The sequence below is a fragment of the Haliotis cracherodii genome, unplaced genomic scaffold (assembly GCF_022045235.1).
Source record: "Haliotis cracherodii isolate W230 unplaced genomic scaffold, xgHalCrac1.p SCAF_26, whole genome shotgun sequence".
Lineage (NCBI taxonomy): Eukaryota > Metazoa > Mollusca > Gastropoda > Lepetellida > Haliotidae > Haliotis > Haliotis cracherodii.
In genome coordinates this window covers 1,839,804-1,858,818 of record NW_027266282.1, presented here as the reverse complement: position 1 = coordinate 1,858,818, position 19,015 = coordinate 1,839,804, and the positions used below count along the sequence as shown (strand labels likewise).

The following is a 19,015-nucleotide window of genomic DNA, read 5'->3' as shown; positions in this document are numbered from 1 at the left end:
CCCGATTGAACATTTGTGGGACGAACTTGATCGACGCGTCCGTCAACGTCACCAGCGTCCCCACACACTGGCACAACTCGCCAACGCCTTACAGGAGGAATGGCGAAGAATTCCCCACGAAAAAATCCGACGACTTGTGCAATCTGTGCCAAGGAGGTGTCGAGCAGTGACGGCTGCAAGAGGTGGTGTGACCAGGTACTGACCATGACGCCCCCTTGTGGCTACACATGTGCAATGACTGAACTGAATCATTGCTGACAATGACGACAATGCTTTTATCGATCACTGTGTCTAATTTCATTTGATTGTGTTCACGCATATTCTGTGGTGATACTTTTACCTCCCCTTAATAAATATCCTTATTATTTAACAATGCGCTTTTTTCTTTTTTTTTTGAAGAGTGTAAATAGCCTGTTTTGAGACGGTTGCATTGAGTAAGCATATTAGATTTGTGGCTTGTAGTCGGAATCTCGTAACTTGAAACTATGGTCCTTGTGAGCCTCTAATGAACCAAATATTACTTACCGAACACCTGTCATACCGTGTGGGAATATATCGACGTTGACGCTCGGAGCGACTCACCTGTAATAAGCTGTTATCCCGGAAGGAGGGCGATGGGTGAACAACACGTTGCTTACCCTTTTTGCGGACACCCTGTGTTATCCCTGTTTTTCAATGACCCATTCATATATTTTTCACCACTATTTTGCATTTTACACCTAATGGAGGTCCGTCGTGTGCGAGCGTATCGACGTCAATACAGAGTGTTTCTCACCTGTATTCAAGTCCTATCATGGTATGATGGTGATGAACTTCTCCCCACTGAAGTGTTCTTTCAAGGACAGTGGGGCCTGCAATGTCCCGTTGATATGTAATCTTACTGTCCTGAAAATGTTATTAACAAATGTCATCTCTGTAACATATATATATCTCCATGTGACATCAGTCTCAGTTTGAGTACTGCCTAATATACCGCCGGTAAATTCTACAACAACATGGCACATTCTTCAGGTGAGTCATATCATATGATGTATAGAAGCAACGGAGCAATTGAACGCTACTAAAATAATGGCAAAAATAAGAATCATGTGTTTAGAGAACCGATTTCTGCTTCTGCATTTCAAAATGAGTGTGTTACTCTTATAAACAAAGACAAATGTGTTTCACAAGAAAATATATACAAGATACAATTTCAGTGGCCATTTAATGTGGAAATATAGTAAAGTATGTGACATACAGCACAATTCCATTACATTATACTTTCACCGCTACCCATACAAACACTGAATTTGAAACACTGTTGGAAATTATATTTTTAATACCGCTACCAACAACACCCATGTCTTAGCCCCGCTACCAACAACACCCATGTGTTATCCCCACTACCAACAACACCCATGTGATATCCCCACTACCAATAACACCCATGTGTTAGCCCCACTACCAACTACACCCATGTGTTATCCCCACTACCAACTACACCCATGTGATATCCCCACTACCAACTACACCCATGTGTTAGCCCCACTACCAACTACACCCATGTGATATCCCCACTACCAACTACACCCATGTGTTAGCCCCACTACCAACTACACCCATGTGTTAGCCCCACTACCAACTACACCCATGTGTTAGCCCCACTACCAACTACACCCATGTGTTATCCCCACTACCAACTACACCCATGTGATATCCCCACTACCAACTACACCCATGTGATATCCCCACTACCAACTACACCCATGTGATATCCCCACTACCAACTACACCCATGTGTTAGTCCCACTACCAACTACACCCATGTGTTAGCCCCACTACCAACTACACCCATGTGATATCCCCACTACCAACTACACCCATGTGATATCCCCACTACCAACTACACCCATGTGTTAGCCCAACTACCAACTACACCCATGTGTTAGCACCACTACCAACAACACCCATGTGTTAGCACTACTACCAACAACACCCATGTGTTAGCCCCACTACCAACTACACCCATGTGTTATCCCCTCTACCAACAACACCCATGTGTTAGTCCCACTACCAACAACACCCATGTGTTAGCACCACTACCAACAACACCCATGTGATAGCCCAACTACCAAATACACCAATGTGATATCCCACTACCAATAACACCCATGTGTTATCCCCACTACCAACTACAGCCATGTGATAGCCCAACTACCAACTACACCCATGTGTTAGCCCCACTACCAACTACACCCATGTGTTATCCCCACTACCAACTACACCCATGTGATATCCCCACTACCAACTACACCCATGTGATATCCCCACTACCAACTACACCCATGTATTAGCCCAACTACCAACTACACCCATGTGTTATCCCCTCTACCAACAACACCCATGTGTTAGTCCCACTACCAACAACACCCATGTGTTAGCACCACTACCAACAACACCCATGTGTTAGCCCCACTACCAACTACACCCATGTGTTAGCCCCACTACCAACTACACCCATGTGTTATCCCCTCTACCAACAACACCCATGTGTTAGTCCCACTACCAACAACACCCATGTGTTATCCCCTCTACCAACAACACCCATGTGTTAGTCCCACTACCAACTTCACCCATGTGTTAGTCCCACTACCAACAACACCCATGTGTTAGCACCACTACCAACAACACCCATGTGTTAGCACTACTACCAACAACACCCATGTGTTAGCCCCACTACCAACTACACCCATGTGTTATCCCCTCTACCAACAACACCCATGTGTTAGTCCCACTACCAACAACACCCATGTGTTAGCACCACTACCAACAACACCCATGTGTTATCCCCACTACCAATAACACCCATGTGTTAGCCCCACTACCAACTACACCCATGTGTTATCCCCTCTACCAACAACACCCATGTGTTAGCACCACTACCAACAACACCCATGTGTTATCCCCACTACCAACAACACCCATGTGTTAGCACTACTACCAACAACACCCATGTGTTAGCACCACTACCAACAACACCCATGTGTTATCCCCACTACCAACAACACCCATGTGTTAGCACCACTACCAACAACACCCATGTGTTAGCACCGCTACCAACTACACCCATGTGTTAGCCCCACTACCAACTACACCCATGTGTTAGTTCCACTACCAACTACATCCATGTGATAGCCCAACTACCAACTACACCTATGTGTTATCCCCACTACCAACAACACCCATGTGTTAGTTCCACTACCAACTACACCCATGTGATAGCCCAACTACCAACTACAGCCATGTGTTAGCCCCACTACCAACTACACCCATGTGATAGCCCAACTACCAACTACACCTATGTGTTATCCCCACTACCAACAACACCCATGTGTTAGCCCCACTACCAACTACACCCATGTGATAGCCCAACTACCAACTACACCTATGTGTTATCCCCACTACCAACTACAGCCATGTGTTAGCCCCACTACCAACTACATCCATGTGATAGCCCAACTACCAACTACACCCATGTGTTATCCCCACTACCAACAACACCCATGTGTTAGTTCCACTACCAACTACACCCATGTGATAGCCCAACTACCAACTACAGCCATGTGTTAGCCCCACTACCAACTACACCCATGTGTTAGTTCCACTACCAACTACACCCATGTGATAGCCCAACTACCAACTACACCCATGTGTTAGCCCCACTACCAACTACACCCATGTGTTAGTTCCACTACCAACTACACCCATGTGTTAGCCCCACTATCAACTACAACGGACATGGGTCCAATGTGTGAAGTCCATTTCTGGTGTCCCCCGCAATGATAATGCTGGAATATTGCAAAAAGCGGGATAAAACCATACTCACTCACTCACTCACTCACTGCAACAATAGATACATGTGGAGTGGTTGAGTGGCTGAGTTTGGTATAACGTCGCTTTGTATTCCAGTTATATTCAAGGCGTGTCAGCTTGATGTGGGAGGAAACCGAAAGTAAATTAGGTCGAAGACTTTTACCACTTTGGTGAAACCCTCGAGTACAGGTATGGTGCTGACAAACCTAGAAACATAGACGGGGCGAATTGGGATTCGAACCTACGATCATAGGTTTGGCGTGCCCATGGGACGCACAGCGAATACCGGAGCCTTAAACGACTGTATTGTCTCACGTGTCATTGGTGCAGCTAACAAACACCATGTCACGGAACGTCTTTATGCTGTCACAGATGTTGTCGAACTGGCTGAGGGTGTTGTTGTGGTCGTGGTTGTCGTCACTGTACTTCACCTCGTCGTTCACGCTCCAGTACATCCGCTCTGAAGCCACAACGTGCAGAACACATTCATGTAGCTCCTATATCTGTCTATTTGTGAATGAATATATAACTATAGGTAAAACAAAAACGCCACAACGTGCAGAACACATTCATATAGCTCCTATATATGTCTAATTGTGAATGAATTACCTAAACACGTTCCTTGTCCCATTATTTCAACACGTCTAAATCTGTATTATGTTTAACGAACGTATTTGAAAAGTGGTTAAGACCCCGATCCCCTTGAAATTCATTGTTGGCGCTGTCCATGGGGACGCGCTCTTTCCGTTTAATGGGCATGTCTGTGTGTTGGGGGAGGGGAGACTTGAGAAAGTTAAGGGTCCATCGCAGTAATCAGGTGTATACTTTCATTGTCAGCATCCTGTAAGATAGAAATACTATTAGTCATACAACAAAACATTGGCGAGATACGAAAGTGCAACCTCTTCATTTGTAGACCTTCGCACCACCACCTGTGCTACGGAGACTGTTGTCATTATTGTCATTTTCCCCATCACCTTTACTGGTTTATTTGCCAAGTTCGTCGTAAGTCCTTGTAGTTTCATCTTCCAGAGACAAGAGAGTTAACTGACTTCAAAAGTCCAATTTCCACCCTTGCCGAACTAGGCTTGAATTCCTGGGCTCGATCGAAGCGCCACCAGTGGCTATTACAAGTTATGTCCCATCTATGCCTCTCCTATGGACCAATCAGATTCCACCTCTCGTATCACTTGCATTTGTTTCAAACAAAATGGCGGCGCCAAGTTGATCGATAATCAAGATCTATATTGTGATAAAACGGATCTTACATCGCGATGTGCATCAAATCACGTGAGCACCTTGATTAAAAACATGAAAAGATTTGCAAAAGTATCTGTGACTCCGAATTGGCAGTGCACATGCAGTGCAAATCCTGCAATCGACCTAAATCTGCATGACACTTTACGAACCGGATTTCGATTTCATTGCGCGATTTTGATTAGACTATGCATAGACTCGTTAGTCCAGCCAAAATCTAACTCCCTAATACCAGCCTTGATCGGCATGGTAGGAAACTGGACTGTTATAGTCAGTTTACTCTCTTGCCTTGGGAAGCTGTTGTGGTATGTGTGTCTGTGAATGTTATTTGCGTATGTATTGTCTACATAAATTATACCTCATAATGCCCAATGATATGCACCTTATTTCACCATGTATAAATTCTAACCATTTTTAGATTATGGGGAAATTGTGTTTTGTCTGTGAGACTATAGCTCATTTCATGTGTAATAGACCCAAAACGTGTTTAGACAGAACACACCAGATGTGTTTTCCGTTTAGGATTCCTTCAGAACACACTTTTACATTGTAACTTAGTGAACACGTGTATTATATCAAGATGCCACATTGTTGCAACTAATGAACGTATTTTGTTATTTTAAAAATAAGTAAGTACTGCTTTCTTAAAAATGGGCATTATTGAAACAGACCGTCAGAACAAAGTACATGATTCCCAATTAAATATTTAAAAATTGACTCCAATGAACTCACACAAAGTGAAAGTCAATTCTTATAAGTTTTTTATCACAATTTCTTACCTCAAATGATGTAGGTCAAGATCAAAACACAGTTTTATTTAGTACGTTTGACTTCATGTTTACACTGACAGCCATACAACAACCAGCTATATTGCGGAGTAAAATAGTTCCCCAAAAGAGAGGTCACATGAGCGTATGGATACACAACTTGTTCTTCAGAAACATCTTACGCAGCACATATGTTCAAATCATATCCTCATTAGATGAGAAAGTTCTGTGAAGAACTACCTCAGTAAGTAGTCACAATGACCGCGCGTCGTAATACATTTACATCAAGTACAAGACGTCAAAATCGCCGACACGATAAACGTGACGGGAGAGATTTCCGAAGTTGTTAATGAACCTGTGGCGGTTACATGTGTTAGTCATCACTGATCAACTGGCCGATCATTGAAAGGTGAATAAAGATGCGTCAGACAGACCCCAAGGTAGATTGCTGGAGCCTAGACACGGATCGAGTCGATACTACGATAGTTTAAAAATGCATGTCTTCGTTTGTTCATTAGGATAGGCCGTAGCGAGGATATTTGTGAACAATCATGCAGTCACGCTCTCTGACATTTCTCAATGTATACTGAAACGCTGTGACCAAGAATAAAGGTTCTAAATGATCAGGAAGAACACATATGTATGTTTTCGTGCTAGGGAATTCCCAGGGGTTTCCCCAGGAAGGTGGAAGTAGTCCGTCAGTGTTGACGTCATTTCAAGAACACGGTCTCGTGAAAAACGTATGAACGTCAAATTGTGTCGTTCATACACTTATGAACGTCAATTTCGCGGTCATGTGACCGACCTCTCGTCCAATGAAAAAGCCGTATATCGTGTAAACTTCAAATTAAAAAATTATTTAAGGATTGACTGTGTATTTTTTTCGGTTCATTGAGGTATGAATTGAACAACCAATGTGCAAACTGTATGAATCCGCGTAGCGGATTCTTACAAATGTTTGCACATTGTTTATAATTAAATTCGATAGCATAAAACATGTTTTAGCTACAATAGTTTTACCAAAAACAGTTGTTTTTTATCAAATGACGAGATTGATAAACATTCCAGGTGTAGGAATACATACTGTGGCGTGACATGAATCACGTGATCGTTTATTTTATGCACTTTATGACACACCTACACAGTCAGTAGCCAATCAACGGAGAGCAGGTTCAAAAAAATGTTCATTGGACCTGTCAGTTAAGACAAGAGGCGAAAAGAACTGCAACAGTCAGACCGTAACGAACCGGAAGAAATATGTCCGGGAGAAGGCGGCTGTTTCAAATTACATGGTCAGTTACCGCCAGATTCAAACATTACTTCCCAGATAACGGTAAAACAGAGTTGAAAAAATGCTAGTTAGAAATGAAACCCGAAGACATGAAAGTTGAACCGAGGCGAGCAGAAAAAAAAACAGGCGCGCGAGCCTGCACGTTTGCTGTTTCATTCATTCTCGGCATTCGGTTTCAAAGGGTAGTTTGGACAATGAATATGCATGAAAGTCGCTGAATGTCCTGTGCATGACGATACACGTGAGCAGAAAGGGAATTCCCTCGGCTGTAATATTGGGATTCCCCGACATTCGGAAGTAATAAAAGTAGTGCGCCTCGGTGGGCGTGGCTTAGTTTTTACATTCATAGGTAAATACATGCAATAACACGTGACCAATTCAGCTAATCAGAATACAGGAATTTCAATGAACACAACGAAAATTTAATTATTGTGTGTTAATGTATCATTGCATTCTTCTGTAAGATTATACTAAGTGCGGACCTTAGCTTCTGAGAGAAGTAATCGGCTTTTGTTGTGCTGCTAGCAGCGAGAGGTCATACTGAAATATGTGGAACTGAGAGAGTAGATACTGTGAGAGGTGATGTTGAGAGAGGTGATATTGAGAGAGTAAATACTGTGAGAGATGATATCGAGAGAGGTGATATTGAGAGAGTTGATGTTGAGAGAGGTGATATTGAGAGAGGTGATATTGAGTGAGGTGATATCGAGAGAGGTGATATTGAGAGAGGTGATATTAAGAGAGGTGATATTGAGAGAGGTGACATTGAGAGAAGTGATATTGAGAGAATTGATATTGAGAGAGGTGATATTGAGAGAAGTGATATTGAGAGAGGTGATATTGAGAGAGGTGATATTGAGAGAGGTGATATTGAGAGAGGTGATACTGAAACATGCGGTACTGAGAGTGTAGATACTGACAGTGAGGGACATGATATTGAGAGATTAGACAGTGATGGAGGTGATATTGAGAGAGGTGATATCGAGAGAGGTGATATTGAGAGAGTTGATGTTTAGAGAGGTTATATTGAGAGAGGTGATATCGAGAGAGGTGATATTGAGAGAGGTGATATTTAGAGAGGTGATATTGAGAGAGGTGATATTGAGAGAGGTGATATTGAGAGAGGTGATACTGAAACATGCAGTACTGAGAGTGTAGATACTGACAGTGAGGGACAGTGAGGGACATGATATTGAGAGATTAGACAGTGATGGAGGTGATATTAAGAGAGTAGAGAGTGAGAGCAGTGATATTGAGAAAGTAGACAGTGAGGAGGGTTACACTGAGAGAGGAGACATTGAGAGAGTAGACAGTGAGTGAGGTGATATTGAGAGAAGTGATATTGAGAGAATTGATATTGAGAGAGGTGATATTGAGAGAATTGATATTGAGAGAGGTGATATTGAGAGAATTGATATTGAGAAAGGTGATACTGAAACATGCGGTACTGAGAGTGTAGATACTGACAGTGAGGGACAGTGAGGGACATGATATTGAGAGATTAGACAGTGATGGAGGTGATATTGAGAGAAGTGATATCGAGAGAGGTGATATTGAGAGAGGTGATATCGAGAGAGGTGATATCGAGAGAGGTGATATTGAGAGAGGTGATATTGAGAGAGGTGATATTGAGAGAGGTGATACTGAAACATGCAGTACTGAGAGTGTAGATACTGACAGTGAGGGACAGTGAGGGACATGATATTGAGAGATTAGACAGTGATGGAGGTGATATTAAGAGAGTAGAGAGTGAGAGCAGTGATATTGAGAAAGTAGACAGTGAGGAGGGTTACACTGAGAGAGGAGACATTGAGAGAGTAGACAGTGAGTGAGGTGATATTGAGAGAAGTGATATTGAGAGAATTGATATTGAGAGAGGTGATATTGAGAGAATTGATATTGAGAGAGGTGATATTGAGAGAATTGATATTGAGAAAGGTGATACTGAAACATGCGGTACTGAGAGTGTAGATACTGACAGTGAGGGACAGTGAGGGACATGATATTGAGAGATTAGACAGTGATGGAGGTGATATTGAGAGAAGTGATATCGAGAGAGGTGATATTGAGAGAGGTGATATCGAGAGAGGTGATATCGAGAGAGGTGATATTGAGAGAGGTGATATCTAGAGAGGTGATATTGAAAGAGGTGATATTGAGAGAGGTGATATTGAGAGAGGTGATATTGAGAAAGGTGATACTGAAACATGCGGTACTGAGAGTGTAGATACTGACAGTGAGGGACAGTGAGGGACATGCTATTGAGAGATTAGACAGTGATGGAGGTGATATTGAGAGAAGTGATGTTGAGAGAGGTGATATTGAGAGAGGTGATATTGACAGAGGTGATATCGAGAGAGGTGATATTGAGAGAGGTGATATTTAGAGAGGTGAAATTGAGAGAAGTGATATCGAGAGAGGTGATATTGAGAGAGGTGATATCGAGAGAGGTGATATTGAGAGAGGTGATATTGAGAGAGGTGATATCTAGAGAGGTGATATTGAAAGAGGTGATATTGAGAGAGGTGATATTGAGAGAGGTGATATTGAGAAAGGTGATACTGAAACATGCGGTACTGAGAGTGTAGATACTGACAGTGAGGGACAGTGAGGGACATGCTATTGAGAGATTAGACAGTGATGGAGGTGATATTGAGAGAAGTGATATCGAGAGAGGTGATATTGAGAGAGGTGATATTGAGAGAGTTGATGTTGAGAGAGGTGATATTGAGAGAGGTGATATTGACAGAGGTGATATCGAGAGAGGTGATATTGAGAGAGGTGATATTTAGAGAGGTGATATTGAGAGAAGTGATATTCAGAGAGGTGATATTGAGAGAGGTGATATTGAGAGAGGTGATATCGAGAGAGGTGATATTGAGAGAGGTGATATTGAGAGAGGTGATATCGAGAGAGATGATATTGAGAGAGGTGATATCGAGAGAGATGATATTGAGAGAGGTGATATTGAGAGAGATGATATTGAGAGAGGTGATATTGAGAGACGTGATATTGAGAGACGTGATATACAAGTAGATTCTACCCACTGTTCACGTCAATATGTACAGCCCAGGGTCCTAGATCGCACTTATGCAGCTTTATGACAGTCTCCACACCGTTGCCGTCATACTTCATTCGTTTTATTCGCTTTTCGACGATCCACTCGGCCCAGTACACAAGTCTGCAAAATATGTGTTTGATCATTGTTTTGAGTGGGCTAAACTGAAACGTCATATTATATTTACTGACAGTAACCCGCAGGACATACATTTGGAAAGTTTATCTTTCATGGACAAATAAATATTCAACAACTGTTTTAGTGAGCTGTCAACGTGAGGCTCAACGTAACTAACGAACACTAGACTACCTGCAAGCAATGGACCACCTTCAAACACTAGACTACCTGCAAGCAATGGACCACCTTCAAACACTTGACTACTTGCAAGCAATGGACCACCTTCAAACACTAGACTACCTGCAAGCAATTGACCACCTTCAAACACTTGACTACTTGCAAGCAATGGACCACCTTCAAAAACTAGACTACCTGCAAGCAATGGACCACCTTCTAACACTAGACTACCTGCAAGCAATGGACCACCTTCAAACACTGGACTACCTGCAAGAAATGGACCACCTTCAAACACTTGACTACTTGCAAGCAATGGACCACCTTCAAACACTAGACTACCTGCAAGCAATGGACCACCTTCAAACACTTGACTACTTGCAAGCAATGGACTGACTACCTTCAAACACTAAACTACCTGCAAGCAATGGACTGACTACCTTCAAACACTAAACTACCTGCAAGCAATGGACCACCTTCAAACACTAGACCACCTGCAAGCAATGGACCACCTTCAAACACTGGACTACCTGCAAGAAATGGACCACCTTCAAACACTTGACTACTTGCAAGCAATGGACCACCTTCAAACACTAGACTACCTGCAAGCAATGGACCACCTTCAAACACTAAACTACGTGCAAGCAATGGACTGACTACCTTCAAACACTAAACTACCTGCAAGCAATGGACTGACTACCTTCAAACACTAAACTACCTGCAAGCAATGGACCACCTTCAAACACTAGACCACCTGCAAGCAATGGACCACCTTCAAACACTAAACTACCTGCAAGCAATGGACCACCTTCAAACACTGGACTATCTTCAAGACCTGGACTATCTTCAAGCACTGGACTATCTTCAAGCACTGGACTATGTTCAAGCAGTGGATTATGTTGAAGAACTGGACTATCTTCAAGCAGTGGACTATCTTTAGGAGATGGACTACCTTCAAACGCAACTTGACGACCTCTAAGCACGGGGCTATCTTCAAACACCGGACTGCATTCAAGCACTGGACCACATTCAAGCACTGGGTATCGGTACTAGAGGATGTTCTATCGCACATTGATGTTTGTTTGTTTGTTTGTTTAACGCCGCACTCAACAATATTCAAGGCATATGCCGGCGGTCTGTAAATAATCGAGCCTGGGTCTCACATTGAACACAGTTTTATGTTACAGTATTATGTTACACTTTGAGTATATAAAATGCGTGTATAACAAAACCGATCTTCACTGATCCCCATAGTTTGAGCCATTCAACCTATAGGCTATATCAAACTCAACCAACAGCGAATCTACCTTCGAAAATCTTCAATTTCAACTACAGAAGTGTTACCTCCAAAAACAATTTTGAGAAGTTTTAGTCTACACGAAGTCGTATTGCTCTTGAACAAACTATCATTGAGGGAAGGATGGCGGCTATCTGCTGGTTACCGCTTTAGTCCATGTTGCTAGAAGCAGCCTAGAGCCATACTCACTGACATGCCCATTACCATTGACCTGTAAATGCTCTTATATTATTGCTGCTTATAACCTGTAGGAAATATCAAGATATAACTGATATTTGAAGTTGTATATACGGAACTATCAACTTACCATACGGGATCACGATCCATCAATAGTTGTAGACATGATCATGGGATCACCATGTGAGGGCACGACGCGTCATAGTGTAAGCTACCACTTGAGTTAATATCAACATATATATATATAATGAAGGTAGTACAGTGACACCCGGACTACATTCAAGCATTGGACCACCTTCAAGGACTGGACTGTCTTTAAACGCTGGACTACTTTCAAACAATTGACCACCTTTAAGCACTGGACTACCTTCAAGCACTGGACTATCTTCAGGAGGTAGACTACCTTCAAGCAGTGGACTATCTTCAAGAGGTTGACTGCCTTCAAGTAATTGACTACCTTCAAGCACTGGAGTATCTTCAAGTAGTGGACTATCTTCAAGCACTGGACTATCTTCAAGTACTGGACTATCTTCAAGTAGTGGACTACCTTCAAGTTGAGGACTATCTTCAAACAGTGGACTACCTTCAAACACTGGACTATCTTCAAGTAGTGGACTATCTTCAAGTAATTGACTACCTTCAAGCACTAGACTATCTTCAAGTAGTGGACTATCTTCATGCACTGGACTATCTTCAAGTACTGGACTATCTTCAAGTAGTGGACTACCTTCAAGTAGAAGACTATCTTCAAGAAGTGGACTACCTTCAAGAAGTGGACTACCTTCAAGTAGTGGACTACCTTCAAGGAGTGGACTACCTTCAGGTAATTGACTATCTTCAAGTAGTGGACTACCTTCAAGTAGTGGACTATCTTCAAGCACTGGACTATCTTCAAGAGGTGGACTACATTCAAGCACTGGACTATCTTAAAGAGGTGGACTATCTTCAAGCAGTGGACAACATTGAAGTAGTGGACTATCTTCAAAAGTTGGACTATCTTCAAACACTGGACTATCCTCGAGAGGTGGACTACTTTCAAGCACATGACTTCTTCAAGTTGTGGACTACCTTCAAGCACTGGACTATCTTCAAGTAGTGGACTAGCTTCAAGTAGTGGACTACCTTCAAGCACTTGACTATCTTCAAGTAGTGTACTACCTTTAAGTAGTGGAGTACCTTCAAGCACTGTACTTTCTCCAAGAAGCGGATTACCTTCAAGTAGTGGACTACCTTCAAGCACTGTACTTTCTCCAAGAAGCGGATTACCTTCAAGTAGTGGACTACCTTCAAGCACTGGGCTATCTTCAAGAGGTGGACTACCTTCAAGTAGTGGACTTTCTTCAAGCACCGAACTTTATTCAAGCAGTGGAACACATTCAAGCCGTGGACTACCTTCAAGCACTGGACTGTCTTCAAGTAGTGGACTACATTCAAGCACTGGACTATCTTAAAGAGGTGGACTATCTTCAAGCAGTGGACAACATTGAAGTAGTGGACTATCTTCAAAAGTTGGACTATCTTCAAACACTGGACTATCCTCGAGAGGTGGACTACTTTCAAGCACATGACTTCTTCAAGTTGTGGACTACCTTCAAGCACTGGACTATCTTCAAGTAGTGGACTAGCTTCAAGTAGTGGACTACCTTCAAGCACTTGACTATCTTCAAGTAGTGTATTACCTTTAAGTAGTGGAGTACCTTCAAGGAGTGGACTACCTTCAAGTACTGGACTATTTTCAAGTAGTGGACTACCATGAAGCAGTGGACTATCTTCAAGAGGTGGACTACCTTCAAGCACTGGACTATCTTCAAGCACTGGACAATCTTCAAGCACTGGACTTTCTTCAAGCACTGGACTACATTCAATAGGTGGACTACCTTCAAGCACTGGACTTTCTTCAAGCACCAAACTTTATTCAAGCAGTGGAATACATTCAAGCCGTGGACTACCTTCAAGCACTGGACTATCTTCAAGGAGTGGACTACCTTCAAGTAGTGGACTACCTTCAAGTAGTGGACTATCTTAAAGAGGTGGACTATCTTCAAGCACTGGACTATCTTCAAAAGGTGGACTACCTTCAAGGACTGGACTATCGTCAAGCACTGGACTATCTTCAAGTGGTGGACTACCTTCAAGCACTGGACTATCTTCATGCACTGTACTATCTTCAAGTAGTGGACTACCTTCAAGCACTGGACTATCTTCAAGTAGTGGACTACCTTCAAGCACTGGACTATCTTCAAGCAGTGGACAATCTTCAAGCACTGGACTTTCTTCAAGCACCGAACTTTATTCAAGCAGTGGAACACATTCAAGCCGTGGACTGTCTTCAAACACTGGACTATATTCAAGCACTGGACTACATTCAAGAGGTGGACTATCTTCAAACACTGGACAATCTTCAAACGCTACTTGACTACCTCTTTGTTGTTTGAGCTGAAGATCATCTCTTTTATACCCAATGCATTCATGGCAACACTTACTGTGTCTTTGCTGACTAAAGCTATGACAGGTCAGTTTGTCAATGATATGTAGATGTGGGACGGCAGATCTTTGCTTTTATGTCTCTGATATATTTCTTGTTCCAACTGTTGTTTAAAAAACATGTTATTATCTACTGATTTGCAACGGTTAATACAGCATATAGCTACATTCTGCATGCTATCAATGCATTGCAGATCTCCAGGCAGTAGGATATACTTACCCTGACTTGATATCGATCTCTAAGGCAAGGGGTGTATCCACTACATTAAGGGTTTGTTTCTGACCACCAATTTCAAGTTTCATCAGTTTTGTTTTGTCCCCTCGAATAGCGTAGAACACAAGCTTCTTTTGTCCATCAACGCGAACAAACCCCCCGATGCCTACAAAGCAAGAACACTTACAGTATGGAAATCATTTCACATATATATTCTGTGATACACTCAATCAGATGCACCTGTAATCCTTATGAAGTCACAAAGATCGTGTATAGCTCAACATGCAGTGTAAACCGTGGTAATTTAGATTATTCACCCCTGCACTTACTTCTAAATACTGCCATTAACCACCACCCACCCCACCTCTATTAATATCTACACACTAGTATGTATTCCCATTCCACTAACATCTACATACTGACATTACCCACCACCCACCCCACCTCTATTAATATCTACACACTAGTATGTATTCCCATTCCAATAACATCTACATACTGACATTACCCACCACCCACCCCACCTCTATTAATATCTACACACTAGTATGTATTCCCCCTCCACTAACATCTACATACTGACATTACCCACCACCCACCCCACCTCTATTAATGTCTACACACTAGTATGTATTCCTCCTCCACTAACATCTACATACTGACATTACCCACCACCCACCCCACCTCTATTAATGTCTACACACTAGTATGTATTCCTCCTCCACTAACATCTACATACTGACATTACCCACCACCCACCCCACCTCTATTAATATCTACACACTAGTATGTATTCCTCCTCCACTAACATCTACATACTGACATTACCCACCACCCACCCCACCTCTATTAATGTCTACACACTAGTATGTATTCCTCCTCCACTAACATCTACATACTGACATTACCCACCACCCACCCCACCTCTATTAATGTCTACACACTAGTATGTTTTCCCCTGCTATGTAATTCCCCTCAATAAACATACTACACAATGCAATGTATTCCCATTGCATTAACGTACTACACTCTGCTATGTGTCCTACCCCTTTTAACGTACTACACACTGTTATGTTTTCCTCCCTATATTAACGTACTATACATTGCTATGTATTCCTCCCTATATTAACGTACTATACATTGCTATGTATTCCTCAATGCATTAATGTACTATACATTGCTATGTATTCCCTCCTGTATTAACGCACAACACACTATGTACTTCCAACTGTATTAACGTACAACACACTGCTATGTATTCCCTGCTGTATTAACGCACAACACACTATGTACTTCCCACTGTATTAACGTACAACACACTACTGTGTATTTCCCCCTGTATTAACGTTTTACATACTGCTATGTATTCCCCCCTCTATTAACGTACAACACACTATGTACTTCCAACTGTATTAACGTACAACACACTGCTATGTATTCCCTGCTGTATTAACGTACAACACACTATGTACTTCCCACTGTATTAACGTACAACACACTGCTATGTATTCCCTGCTGTATTAACGTACTACACACTGCTTGTATTGTTCACGTATTAACGTACTACACAATGCTGTGTATTGTCTCTGTGTTCACGCCCGAGCTTACATTGTCAGTCAAGACCTCGGAGGCGGTTTTCATCCTTTACGGAAATCTGCTTCCTTGTTGTCTTCTTGGTTCAATTGCAGCCTGTATGCATGGACATTTACTACACATAAACTGTTAAAGGTGTATCATACAGCTTTCGTAGTTAGGCTCAGACCATTTCATCCACCCATCGTATACTACATGACGACATCTATTAACAAAGTGATTATATCATTGTGTGTCGATTACTAAGTTACCTTTACTGTTGACAATGTTTTCAGGAGTGGTGTCAGTAAGTTTTGCGGCCCGAATCGCATTTTCCTCCGCCCAGAAGAGTTTTTCCAGATGGGGACAGTAGTCAACGTCCTGTATGCTCTTTGAACTGTTAATGAGCAGCACCTCTGTCTCCCTGGAGCGGACGTTTATCATGTGGAACTGTCGTGTTTCCTTCACGGCAACCAGGACATGAGGTGATTTTTCTACAGAACAAAATGTCTCAAAAACACATATGAGATAGCTAGAAGCAAGAAGCAAATACTGTGATTATCTTCAGAAAGGCAAATGAGTGTCTGTTCAAACACTAGCCCCCGTCCACACCCTCACACACACCCTCACACACCACCACACACACCCACACCCACACCCACACACCCCACCACTCCCACACCCACTACACCTACCCCCCATCTACCCTCACAATCCACCACACACATCCTCACTACCACACACACACACACACACACACACACACACACACACACACACACACACACACACACACACACACACACACACACACACACACACACACACCACAACACACAGAGTTTTACCAACTGATGTAGGTCTGAATCACAATTTGTTTCACATTTTTATCCCTAACAACCCTGCTAGTTCATCCTAGAAATGTGTATTTCCCCTATTAACACATATTGGTATGCGAATGGTACCTGTGCATTCTAATGATACATTGAACCATGTTCCGTCCTTGCCGCAGATTGCCTCGCTGTTGCCGCTTGCCGTGAATCCCTCCTCACACTTGAGCTGCATCGTGTCCCCACTGTACCACGGCCCCTGTCCCTCAGCCACGGCGTGCTGCACATCGGGCAGACGCACACACTGCACTGGAATGCCACACAAGAATATACCTGATCAACTGGATCAGTTCCCAGCCTCGCATACCAACATCCATGACAGTTCTAGCAATATAAGAATATCAGTTGTAGGTACAGACCAAAGGTCCCCAGCTTCCCGAGGCAAGAGACTTATCTGACTTTAAAAGTTTCCTCCCTTGCCGAACTAGGCTGGAATTAAAGAGTTAGATTTTGGTTAGACTAACGAGTCTATGCATAGGCCAATCAAAATCGCGCAATGAAATCGAAATCCGGTTCGTAAAGTGTCATGCAGATTTAGGTCGATTGCAGGGTTTGCACTGCATGTGCACTGCCAATTCGGATATTTTTGCAAATCTTTTCATGTTTTTAATCAAGTTGCTCACGTGATTTGATGCACTTCGCCATGTAAGATCCGTTTTATCACAATATAGAACTTGATTATCGAAAAGATCGTCTTGTCTGGGCGCCGCCATTTTGTTTGAAGCAAATGCAAGTGATACGAGAGGTGGAATCTGATTGGTCCATAGGGGAGGCATAGAAGGGACATAACCCGTAATAGCCACTGGTGGCACTACGATCGAGCCCAGGAATTCCAGCCTATTTCGGCAAGGATGGAAACTGGACTTTTAGAGTCAGTTAACTCTCTTGCCTCGGGATATGAAGGTCCCCCAAAACCTTCCTCAGTCATAAATACATCAGGCAGAAATACGAATAGCCCGCGAGTTTGGGAATGCTGATAAACACAGGCCTTAAAAATTCCAAACAGACAAACTGGAGAACCATACATATGATGTCGGTCAAACAATACATGATTTCCCAACACATGTGTTCATTTGTTCATTTGAAAGAGGGGATTGTTTGCTGGATTATCAATATACAGGTGTAACGCATCATATTACGAGGGGCGATTGATAAGTTGTGAGCCTACCTCTGAAGGAGTGTGTTACGGATGAATTCCTTTGTAGTAGTGATAGACTGATCAAGTACAGTGACATACACAGGAGGATTGTTGTATTGGACACATTATTTTGTTTACTATAAGCTATTGACTGCAAGGGGGGTTATGAGTTGAATTAAAATGGAGAAACAGGAAAAGCGAGCTGTTATCAAATACCTTTACAAGAAAGGCTTAACACCCAATGCCATATATGAGGATATGTTATCCACACTAGGGGAAGATGCCCTGTCATATCCAACAGTGAAAAGATGGGTGGCAGAGTTTAAACGTGGGCCATCGAGCACTGATGATGAACCCCGTCCTAGTCCACCTGTTGTGTCTTTAACACCTGAAATGGTACAGCGAATCCTGGACATAGTCATGGACGACCGACGAGTGACACAGCGACAGATAGCCGACTTAGTGGACATCTCTCAGGAGCGAGTACATTTCATTCTGACAGATATTCTAGGAATGAACAAGGTTTCTGCTCGATGGGTCCCCAAACTGTTGACAGCTGATCAGAAACGTCAAAGAGAGAATCTCTCAAGAGAGAACCTCAAGCTTTTTGAAGGCGATCCAGATAACTTTCTCAAACGATTTGTTACAATGGACGAAACATGGGTGCAGCGCTTTGAACCTGAATCAAAATATCAGTCTAAACAGTGGAAACATGTCACATCTCCTA

The 19,015-nt window shown here is 42.7% G+C and overlaps 1 protein-coding gene across 1 annotated transcript in view; it reads right to left on the bottom strand.

Annotated features, from left to right (window-relative positions):
* Positions 1-791: 791 nt before the first annotated feature.
* The window catches only part of LOC139473091 (complement component receptor 1-like protein), a 33,283-nt gene continuing 15,059 nt past the window's right edge, over positions 792-19,015 (bottom strand). Inside the window, exons 7-12 of the mRNA XM_071255609.1 lie at positions 17,226-17,399; positions 16,533-16,754; positions 14,695-14,854; positions 10,215-10,348; positions 4,168-4,312; positions 792-885 (exon numbers count right to left, since the gene is read on the bottom strand). Of these exons, the coding sequence (XP_071111710.1) occupies positions 792-885; positions 4,168-4,312; positions 10,215-10,348; positions 14,695-14,854; positions 16,533-16,754; positions 17,226-17,399 (929 nt within the window). The remainder of the gene's footprint in view (positions 886-4,167; positions 4,313-10,214; positions 10,349-14,694; positions 14,855-16,532; positions 16,755-17,225; positions 17,400-19,015) is intronic.